Source organism: Lolium rigidum, chromosome 3 (genome assembly GCF_022539505.1).
Source record: "Lolium rigidum isolate FL_2022 chromosome 3, APGP_CSIRO_Lrig_0.1, whole genome shotgun sequence".
NCBI classification, from domain to species: domain Eukaryota; kingdom Viridiplantae; phylum Streptophyta; class Magnoliopsida; order Poales; family Poaceae; genus Lolium; species Lolium rigidum.
In genome coordinates, this window is record NC_061510.1 from 393,331,326 (window position 1) to 393,343,510 (window position 12,185).

The following is a 12,185-nucleotide window of genomic DNA, read 5'->3' on the forward strand; positions in this document are numbered from 1 at the left end:
ACGGCTCCCCCTATCGCCGAAAGTGACATGGGGCGGTGGAAGATGGAGTCCGCCACTGGAGCCGCTGGGGTGGCGAGAGTCGTCGAGTCTCCGATCTGCGACCAGGGCGGCGACCTTGCGTCGGGGTGGTGGCAGAGACCTTCTCCGGTGGCGCCATGGCCGGCGGCGGATGCAGGGTTGGGGCGGGTGGTGTTCGGACGAAACCTAGATCTGATCTAGGTGGATCTCCCGTGCTGCCTTCCTAGATCTTCTTCGGTGCGTGGTATGTCCGTATCCGGTGGAGGGTCGTCCCTGCACCGCCGCCGCCTTTCCTGTTGCAGGCCCATGGCCACCAGTTGGGTTCGGTGCATCACATGACATTATGATCCATGGTGAAATCAGAGGCGGAGAAATATCATGAAGGCTGGTTTCAAGGACTACCGATGGAGGTTCGAGTCGTGATGTTGAAAGACTTGCTTGGTATTCTGGATTTCGCAGCAGCAGTATGCAAGTGAGGGTGGCCGCACAGGGTCATACCTTTCAGGGCGAAAATCCAAGGTCTGACCTTAATTGGTTGTGTCTGACAATGACCTTGTTGAAGATATTATTTTAAGAGTGGGAACTATCTTCAAGGTAAAAACTTAGATCATTTGATCGGGCATCGACGGCTCTTGTGCATTGTTCTTTTCTTGGATGCATTGCTTTTGGAGAGCCTGAAGTTCATGTGTTGTCTTGGTAGTGAATATACTGTTGCCGCCACCCTGCTAGGCATGAAATACCGCGTTATTTTTTTGGCTATGTGTATCCGTTTTATCAATAGGGTATTTTGTTGTTACATAGGCGGGATATAATTAGTATCTCTCGATATTAATATATTCCAAAAAATATGTGGGTAATGCCTTGTTGTCTATGTTGCCCAATATTTCATCATGGGACACGAGTAGAATTAATTTATGGATAAAGATTTTGAAATCCACTTAGATATTAACCTCCGACGAAGTTGATGGCGAGACAATAAGAAATAAGGGCATCTCAACAATACGCTTGCATGTGCACTACACTTCCCTTGCCGCCACGCTAGTCCTGTCCGTGATGCCAAAACGATAAGTATATGATCTCATAAGTCAAAACGACTACTTTCATACACCCTATGGCCAACCTTATACTACCTCCATCCCAAAGTATATTTTTTTAGAAATCACACTATGTCAAATTTAACCAAGTTTTTATCAAAAATTATTAATACGAAAAGTACAAAATCAATATCATTAGATAGATAATGAAATATATTTTCATGTGGTATCTACAAAATATCATATTGTTCATAGATTTTCTAAAAATTTGGTCAAACTTTATTTCGTTTGACTTAAAAAAAATTAAGCCTTAAACCTTGGGATGGAGGTAGTATAATCCTTTAGCTCTATTATTCTCGCTCAAGCTCTCATTCATTTATGACAAAAGATTGTTCAATTTTTGTCCGATGCAGAACATGTACCTTCGATTGCACCATAAAAACCATCCTCACGGACGTGCTTTTTTTTGCAACCGGGTGCCTGCAAACCTATTTTAAATAATATGGTAGAAAATTTACTAAATAAATATGTCATAAATTATGCGTGTAGAGAATATACCAGTAGGTGTGTGCGTAAATTATTTTAATTTTTGGAAAGATTTAAATAAGTTATTCGATTTCTTTTAAAAAACTTGGCGCTCCATCGTAGTAAGACTAGCCACAATGAGAGTATCATAAGTAGTATCATGCATGCCATATTGGCAAAAATCTAAGGTGGCACACCAATTAATGAGGTGAGATATGAGAGTGATATCATAATATGATACCGTATCATAACACGTAAAACTAGAAAACTTAATGGCAAACACATCAATGTACACAAATTTGCATTGAGATTCTACAAAACATTAAATATGATGATAATATGATACTATGCATTGTGGGGTAGTATCATAAACTAGTATCATGTGCATAATAGTAGTGTATGATACTTGCCATTGTAACTAGTCTAAATGTCTAATTGTCACTAACGCGGACTTGTGGCTCTCGGGTGCAACGCACCCCATAGACCAAAAAAATTATAATAATTTAAATAAGTCAATTTTTTTTTGAATCTTCCCGGAAATAAAAGATGATCAAGTTTGTACTCGTTAAAAAATGTTTGGACACGAAATGATTCCCATGGACTCCAGGGCAAAAAAGACAAAATTATGATAAAAATAAAGTGAATAATACCTAGTCATGGGGCATTTCGAGTTTGTTTTTTTACCCAGGATAGAATAAAAGTAATTTCCTAGGAAAATATTTTGTTTCAGGTACAATACCTGATCATCTTTGATTTCCAAAAAAAAATTAAACTTTTTTTTTATTTTCCCAAATATGGGGGTGCGTTGCACCCGAGAGCTCCTTTGTATTTTCCTTCTGGCTGGTCTAGCGGACTTCTCTCTCCTGTATCACTTTCTCGTGTCTCGAAGCTCAAATGTGCAGGCAGTAGCTGCTTTTTTAAAGTGAAGGATCGAAAACCCAGCTTTGAATTAACAAAGCCATCAACCGGCCAGGGATTACACAAGGCCCTCCGTACCACACAACACCACACCACACACACTACGGCCGAAAGATACAAGGGAGCACTCTGAGAAGCTTACAACACTACGCTACAACACAAGCACACGTCTTGCAGAAGGGAAGACCACCGCTCCACGGCACCGAGGACGCCAAACCAGCGGGGCGCGACGAGGGGATTCATCTGTTCATCTCTGCCTCCGTCCTCTCCCAAGATCCAATCTTGCCCATAGCTTCTTCATGTTTTTTTTTTGCTCTGATAGCTGAGAAGTGAGAGCAACCACCGGGAACACTGCCAAGAGGGGTTTCTCGTCTTCTGTTCCCACTTCCTAGCGGCGGCGGCGGCTGCCGCAGCTTCCGGCTCGTAGCTGAGGTGAGGTGTGAATCTCAGATCGATCCTCAGAATGGCAGATAAGGCTGTGGCGAGCGGCGACGACCGAATCAGCGCCCTCCCCTCGACCTCCGTCTGCGCTTGCTTTCTTTGTTGCCCGCGGACGAGGCAGTGCGGAGCAGCGAGCTCTCCCGCGAGTGGCGCGGGCTCTGGAAGAAAATGCCCAGCCTGCGCCTCGTCGGTTTAGAGCAGTTCGAGACCGCCGAGGGTTTCAACGAGTTCGTGAACCATCTCATTGTCCTCCGAGGCCACTTGCCCCTCGACAAGTTCGAGATCCAGGTTCGTCAATCCGAGGCAGCTGTGTCATATCCATACGCCAATCTGTGGATCCAGTATGCTCTGATCTGCAAGGTTCCGGTGCTCGACGTCTTGTGCGAAGCTGGTGTCGTCGATAGTATACAACTCACAGTGCCTCTTGTCTCTGACCACCTGACGACCCTAAATCTTTGCGAAGTTGATTTGGAAAAATGCTCTGCACTTGTTGACTCGGAACTATCTCTGGATTTCTCAAGCTGCCCCTTGTTAAAGAGTCTAAGTATGCAGCGTTGCAGCATTTGCGTGCACAAGATCTCTTCCAAATCGCTAGAGCAGCTACGCATCACCAGTTATTCTTCCTTTAATCTGCGTTCCCGTACCTGGATTTCTGCACCAAGTCTTATTTCACTGGAGCTCAGTGATTTTGTTGGGGAGGCTCCTATCCTTGAAAGCATGCCATTCCTCCAAAAAGCATTCATTAGGCTATATGTGTATGATGGGAGCTGGTGTGATGCTATCAATCCTAAGGTGCAGAAATGTTGTAATCAAAGTTGTGAACGTTGTTACGGTTATCCTGTTGGTGGTTATCGGAGTGTGCTTCTCAATGGCTTGTCCAATGCTATCTATCTGGAGTTGATAGCTGACCTTAACGTGGTATGCTTATAACTATTACCATCTGCTCTTATTGTTGTTTGATGTCCACCGGTTCTCTTCCATGCTTAGACATGCATAAAAATGTATGCTTATCGTAATACCCCTCCATGTCAAAACATAGTACATATAGGTTTTGTCCTTAGTAAAACATTGTGAGCTTTGACCAAGTATCAAGAAAATATATTAATACTGCAAACATTGTGAACTTTGACCAAGTATATAGAAAATATCAATAATGGTACTCCCTCTGTCCTAAGATAAGTGTCTCTACTTTTTCTAGATACGGACGTATCTATATATCATGGTTTTTGGGTCGATGTATAGTCGCCGAATAGTCATTCTATAGTCGCCGAGTCGATTTCCAAAAAACATGGCGACCTGCGATTATACATCGACTTATGGTGACTATACAACGACTTTTGTCGACTATACATTGAGTCGCAGCCTCGGCGACTCATGGTATCTATAACTAAAATCCGTCTAGTGAGACACTTATTTTAGGATGGAGGTAGTAATAAACTTGGTCAAAGTTTACAATGTTTGACTCAGGAGAAGACTAACATGCACTAGATTTTGACATGGAGGGCGCAATATGCTGGTTTTCTGCTTTGGATCTGATGGTTAGTTTGTGATGATTATGAACTGTGATTTATACTTTTCAATATGGTTTTGTGCTTTAGATCTTATGGTAACGTTGTGCAACTGGGAATATAAAGATTTATCGACTTATGTTAATTTCTGTATGACTTTAGAGCCTGAGATGGTACAGTCACTATGTCAATTTTAGATTGAGAGAAACTTATTGAACATAACATCAGGGCTGATATCAATGTACACAAAGTTTTGATCTTATGCTTTAAGTGACTAAACTATTATACTTTGTCCAATCATGCATTATTGATTAGTTGATTGGAACCCTGAAACTATTTGTTGTTGTTGTCTGTGTGCACCTTCGATCAGAGGAATTAATAATATATGGACTTGATAGGACAAAACGGCATAGTTTAGCAGCTTAAGGTTACATTTCCTCCTTTTTAAGTTGCATTATAATTTATAACGTTCTACCTGAAGTTTTTACTGAATTCAATCATTTCCTCATATAACTTGGAAAATGGAGTTTGAGAATATTCGTATTCTTCTGCTGTTTCTGTAGTATGTCTACAGAAGGGATTTGACTCGTTGCCCAATATTTGGCAATTTAAAGACCCTGTTACTGAATGAGTGGTGTGTGGCTCATGGCTTACATGGACTAGTTTGCATCCTCCAACACTCACCTATTCTTGAGAAGCTCACACTTCTGTTCTATAACACTAAGGTATGGTCTAAATGAAACATTTCTATATTAGTAAAGGTATCATTTATATTCGGTTGATCACACAAAAATGACCTGTTTCTTATAGGGCCTCCCTATTGCAATAGTGGACGATGGAAACCATGATCCAGTAGAACAAACATTTGCATGTGCACACCTTAAGGTAGTTAACATCAAATGTCAAGTGATGAATGATAGGGTTTCCAAAACTTTGAAGCTCTTGAGTACATGTGGCATACCTCCTGAGCACATTAGGTTGAAGGTCAACCAGTCACACCCATATTGTAAGTTCACTATTTTCATTCTCCATGCCTTGCAAGTTTTCTGCAGTCTTCTTACTTGTAGTAATTCTAAGAGCTAGGCAGAATGTTTTAACCTTTACATTCTAAGATGTCTGCTGTAATTACACATCAGTTACAGGAATATCACCTTTACAAATCGTTCTGAATTCAAAATCCGTTATTCTTTAGCATCAATGGAGTTATGATGTCTGTTAAGTTTGAACTAAATTAGTTGATCTATACTTTCTTTGTCATACAACATTGCTTGTAGATCATTTGGGTTCGATTCAATTCTATGGAACTTTTTACTGATGATGAAAACAGGCATTCCCAACTTTAAACCAGTTTACTTCCACTTTTGTACTCCGCTAGTTGGCTTCTGTTTTGGGGCTTCTGGTTTGCTCAACGATAATGATGCCCATGATACCCTTCTCTCCTATTTTTTTCGAAATGGGGGAAATATCGCCCAAGCTTGGATGCACACGGCTTTTTTATTAGATTATTCACAACACCTTACAAGAAGCAATACAAAAGATCAAACTCGAAGCCACTTCGCTAAACCTACGAGTGGGATGAAGGGGGTGACAATACACCAACTCACATCATCCAAAAACCAAATGCCTTCCCAGGCCGCCCAATAGCAGATGAGAAGCACATCCAGTCAAGTAAACTCTCGGCGCACGTCAACGCACACGCCACCGAAGCTTCTACCGCTGTCTTCCTCGATTCCATCTTCAAGAGGGATCATCGCATTGAATGGCGCCATACGACACCACCATCATGCGCGCGTCCATCACACCGCGTCCGTCTCCGAGACACCACTGCACCATGCCGCGGAGACTCGACGACGCCGACACAGCAACGAACACCGCTCCACCTCAGCACCACCACCATCCGTTGTCTGCTCCAAAGCGATGCCCCCAACAGGTAGAACGGTGCTGCACGCCGCCATCGTCCGATCCGGGAGACCCGGGTCTAGGGTTTTCCTCGGAGCAGCCCGGCCCGGGCGAAGAACACGGACCGCGGAGACAATGCCTTCCACAAGGTAACGACGAACATGCGCCGCCATCATCCGCCATGATCGAAGTCGGGGCCGGCTTTCACCGGCAGCTACGCCTCACCATCGGGAGCTAGACGACGGATCGCGAGATCCGCCAAAGCTAGCCACACAACTAGCCGATCTCCTCCGGCGGAAGAGAAGACCACCACCGCCATGCCTAGAGTACAAACTCCAGGCGCCCTCGTGAAGCGGAAGGGACACAAACGATGACCGCACGCCGCTGCCCGCAGGCGCCCGCCCATCCCCTCCGCCCGAGCCCCATGGGGACCGGATCAGATTGAAAGGAACCGCCGCTGCATCTTGCGGTCACCGGATCCGGCCGTGGCCGCCGTCCCTTCGCTGCACCGACGCCGCGGGAAGAGACGACGAACGCCGTCGTCGCCATCAAACCGGCGCCAGAAGGACGTCTGCCGCCGCCACCACACCGCCCAGGCTTTGCCTGGCGATGCTCCCGGCAGCGGCGGCGGAGAGCAGAACGCCGGAGAGGGCTGGAGTGGGCGGGTGGAGGTAGGCGCCCCGGCGGCGGCGCCGCCGCGCGGGGGCGGGTTAGGGTTGGGAGGGAGTCGGAGTTGGGGGCGGGTTAGGGTTGTTAACACTGAAAAAGCAGCTTGCCATTGCCTCCCACACTTCTGCCTGAACTCCTGAGGGCTGAATCACCGTTTAGGCTTGGCTGTGAGCCTGCCACTAGTAGAGCGACTACCACTAGTGGAGGAAAATGGCCATATGCGTAAAGGGAATATATTAATATCAAAAGATACCAATTACACCCACAACACCCTAATGGCAGTACGGATGCACACAGCCAAAAAAGAGAAAATAAAACTAAGAAACAAAAGTCCTGCTACAGATATCTCAGGCCTAACAACAACAATACATCCACCACCAAGACAACACCTGAAATACACTCTCCAAAAGCGACGCCTCCAAGAAGGGAATAGTACTCCATCACCGTCGTCGCACGACCAATTATCTTAGGTTTTCACCCTGGAGCTAGTCTCCGCTCTCAAAACAATGCCTCCGACAAGAACATTGCTAGGCACAACCAGTTAAGGCCAGATTTTGGATTTTCACCCTGAAAGGTAGGACTCTGAACTTCACCTGTGGTGTGGGCCTCACGTTCATACCACTGTTGTGAAGCCCAGAACACCAAGCAAGTCCCTCAACACCGCGGAGACTTGAACCTCCCTTAGCTAGTCCTCCCATCCGGCCTTCATGATATTCTCTTCTTCTGACGTTCACCATGGATCCAAAGTCACTTGGTGTCAACACAGAAAAGAGCTTCATGCCACTCCCTCCGGAACCAAACGGTTGGAATAAAAGCATGGGTGCGCGCGACCGAATATCACCCGATCCAAGCAAAAACTCCAGGCAAATGATGCGCTGTTCCATTCGCCGGCGGAGCCTTCCGGAACTCAACACTCCGGCTAGATGAAAAATCTTCATCTTCGCAGAAGAAGAACCCTAGGACCACCACCTTCAAACACGAAGCAGACGAACAGGCCGCCATTCGTTGGCCAACGACGACGAAGGACTCGGTGGACGGCGGCCGCCGCAACCACACCCTCCTCGTCCCGCAAATTTCTGCCCCCTTCCTCGCACCGCCGGCTGAAGCCGACGATGGATCTCGGCGGGCACAAGATCCAAAAGCCGCCGCCACCTTCCATTGCCGGAGGCCGTGGAGGAGTCGTCGCCGTCGCTCGTCCAGGGTCGCTGCCCTAGACGCAGAGCGCGTAGAAACCGTTGGCTGCCGCCCCAGCCACCACCCATCATCCCCACGGTAGCAGCGGAGGGAGAGAGGACGCAGGGGGAGCTGGCGGTGCTAGGGTTTGGAGCCCCTGGCGTCGCCCGGGGGAGCGAACGGGAGGGGGAGGTTACTTTCAGGAGGATTGTCGGAAAATGGCCATATGATGCCCTCAGAAAGCTATTTACTGCAGTATATGGACTTGATAGGACAAGATATTTGGTTAATTTCATATTAATTCGCCTACTTCAAAATGCCTGAAATCCGAAATTCCTGTCTATATCATCGTGGACATTAAAGAGCCATACTTACCGTGTGTTTTTTTTAAAAAAAAATTGTGCAGCTTTCAGTTTCGATATGCCACAAGATGCTACACCATCAACTAGTGACCACGATGCTGCGCCTTCACCCACCACTGAGGACTAAGATGGCTTGTTGGATCTTGATGTTCGTTCCAGTCCTTTTGTATTTCAATGCAGCTGTAATGCCTATCGAAGGCGCCCTCGTGAAGCGGAAGGGACACAAACGATGACCGCACGCCGCTGCCCGCAGGCGCCCGCCCATCCCCTCCGCCCGAGCCCCATGGGGACCGGATCAGATTGAAAGGAACCGCCGCTGCATCTTGCGGTCACCGGATCCGCTGTGGCCGCCGTCCCTTCGCTGCACCGACGCCGCGGGAAGAGACGACGAACGCCGTCGTCGCCATCAAACCGGCGCCAGGAGGACGTCTGCCGCCGCCACCACACCGCCCAGGCTTTGCCTGGCGATGCTCCCGGCAGCGGCGGCGGAGAGCAGAACGCCGGAGAGGGCTGGAGTGGGCGGGTGGAGGTAGGCGCCCCGGCGGCGGCGCCGCCGCGCGGGGGCGGGTTAGGGTTGGGAGGGAGTCGGAGTTGGGGGCGGGTTAGGGTTGTTAACACTGAAAAGGCAGCTTGCCATTGCCTCCCACACTTCTGCCTGAACTCCTGAGGGCTGAATCACCGTTTAGGCTTGGCTGTGAGCCTGCCACTAGTAGAGCGACTACCACTAGTGGAGGAAAATGGCCATATGCGTAAAGGGAATATATTAATATCAAAAGATACCAATTACACCCACAACACCCTAATGGCAGTACGGATGCACACAGCCAAAAAAGAGAAAATAAAACTAAGAAACAAAAGTCCTGCTACAGTATCTCAGGCCTAACAACAACAATACATCCACCACCAAGACAACACCTGAAATACACTCTCCAAAAGCGACGCCTCCAAGAAGGGAATAGTACTCCATCACCGTCGTCGCACGACCAATTATCTTAGGTTTTCACCCTGGAGCTAGTCTCCGCTCTCAAAACAATGCCTCCGACAAGAACATTGCTAGGTACAACCAGTTAAGGCCGGATCTTGGATTTTCACCCCGAAAGGTAGGACTCGAACTTCACTCGTGGTGTGGGCCTCACGTTCATACCACTGTTGTGAAGCCCGAACACCAAGCAAGTCCCTCAACACCGCGGAGACTTGAACCTCCCTTAGCTAGTCCTCCCATCCGGCCTTCATGATATTCTCTTCTTCTGACGTTCACCATGGATCCAAAGTCACTTGGTGTCAACACAGAAAAGAGCTTCATGCCACTCCCTCCAGAACCAAACGGTTGGAATAAAAGCATGGGTGCGCGCGACCGAATATCACCCGATCCAGCAAAACTCCAGGCAAATGATGCGCTGTTCCATTCGCCGGCGGAGCCTTCCGGAACTCAACACTCCGGCTAGATGAAAAATCTTCATCTTCGCAGAAGAAGAACCCTAGGACCACCACCTTCAAACACGAAGCGGACGAACAGGCCGCCATTCGTTGGCCAACGACGACGAAGGACTCGGTGGACGGCGGCCGCCGCAACCACACCCTCCTCGTCCCGCAAATTTCTGCCCCCTTCCTCGCACCGCCGGCTGAAGCCGACGATGGATCTCGGCGGGCACAAGATCCAAAAGCCGCCGCCACCTTCCATTGCCGGAGGCCGTGGAGGAGTCGTCGCCGTCGCTCGTCCAGGGTCGCTGCCCTAGACGCAGAGCGCGTAGAAACCGTTGGCTGCCGCCCCAGCCACCACCCATCATCCCCACGGTAGCGGCGGAGGGAGAGAGGACGCAGGGGGAGCTGGCGGTGCTAGGGTTTGGAGCCCCTGGCGTCGCCCGGGGGAGCGAACGGGAGGAGGAGGTTACTTTCAGGAGGATTGTCGGAAAATGGCCATATGATGCCCTCAGAAAGCTATTTACTGCAGTATATGGACTTGATAGGACAAGATATTTGGTTAATTTCATATTAATTCGCCTACTTCAAAATGCCTGAAATCCGAAATTCCTGTCTATATCATCGTGGACATTAAAGAGCCATACTTACCGTGTGTTTTTTTTTTAAAAAAAATTGTGCAGCTTTCAGTTTCGATATGCCACAAGATGCTACACCATCAACTAGTGACCACGATGCTGCGCCTTCACCCACCACTGACGACTAAGATGGCTTGTTGGATCTTGATGTTCGTTCCAGTCCTTTTGTATTTCAATGCAGCTGTAATGCCGTACGTTATCTCTATGTTTAGGTTTCTTTCGATCTCTTTGTCTGCTAGAAACTTGTCTGTGTTAGTTGTCAGATGCAACTCAGCTAAACGGTTTCCAGTTCACTGGTGTGGCAATGGCAATGGTCAGATTGTTGCTATATTTCAGTTACCGTTAATGAAAATATGGCAAGTACATTGCTATGTTCTGAAATTGGTTGCTGGTGTGCTTCCTCTGGCCTTTCGAGGATGTTGTCAGTTCTTGATCATCCAAAACATGTTGCTCCATCTGATCCATAATAAGTGTCATGGTTTTAGTTCAAATTCGCATAAGTGTCGTGGTTTTAGTTCAAATTTGCCACGGCACTTGTTTTGCAGCTAAACTGTATTTGCTCCCGGTGTGCTGCTAGCAACACTCATAGTACATTTGCTACTTCAAGTGCCGCATTTGCTACTTCCGAGCGCACCACTCCGGAAGAAGCTTTAACTTTTCTTGCTCGAAGGAGCGGAAATGGAGAGAAAAGCGTGAGACACGTGATTGTTGGAGTACCTAGACAAAGTTCTTACCAGTATCTGGTAGGGGGATTTTTGTTTTCATTTGTTAACAACGTGTGAGAAGTTGGAGGGAGGATTGTTCCCAAAGTTCATACCAATATCTAAAAAGGAGATCTTTACTAATCAGATGCTCTTTGACAGGGATAACGTTGCACCAAGGTTTTTCATTCGTTAACAACGTGTGAGAAGTTGGAGGGAGGATTGTTCCCAATTTCAATTTAAGTTTGTTTCGGGGATGAGTGCAGTGTTATTTTTTCTGTCATTGGCTACAAGTGTGATACCAATAGACCATCTCATTCACAACTCCCTTTCAACAGAAAATAAATTGGGATCCACGACCAATATAATTAATTTGTAGATGAAGATTTTGAAAGACTTAGATATTAACCTCCGACAAAGTTGATGGTGAGACAATAAGAAACAAGACGCTAGCACGCTAATCCTGTCCATGATGTCAGCCACGGCCTCCTTGGACTGCTGAAGCAACATGATGTTGTTCTTGAGGCGCTGGCGCTTGCTTCCGGTGGCGGGCGACGATGCGAGCATCCGCTCCACCCCGGCCATCTTGTTCCCCAGGAGCTCGTCGGACATGGCCACCTCGAGGTCATCCTCGGCCAGCCGCTTGACGCCGCGGAGAACGTGCAACGCCAGCCCATCCACGAGGCGGAGCACGATGCTCCTCCAATAGGCGGCCAGGCGAGCCCGTAGGTCGAACGCCTGCCCGGCGAGATTGTCGTGTATCCTCATGTGCGCGACCTCCACCCTTCCAAAGCCTTTCAGTGTGAGGGCAGAGGGCTTGGAGTGGTCCTTGACGGCCTCCATGAACTTCTCGTGGCCTTCCATGAGCTCCACTAGTGGA

General features: G+C 47.8%; 1 protein-coding gene across 1 annotated transcript; it reads left to right on the top strand.

Moving 5' to 3' along the window:
• Positions 1-3,052: 3,052 nt before the first annotated feature.
• Positions 3,053-8,759, top strand: LOC124700810. The gene is made up of 4 exons (XM_047232881.1): positions 3,053-3,854; positions 5,008-5,169; positions 5,255-5,450; positions 8,592-8,759. Exons 1-4 carry the CDS (start codon positions 3,105-3,107, stop codon positions 8,672-8,674), a joined length of 1,191 nt encoding a protein of 396 aa, XP_047088837.1. The 5' UTR covers positions 3,053-3,104; the 3' UTR covers positions 8,675-8,759.
• Positions 8,760-12,185: the final 3,426 nt, after the last annotated feature.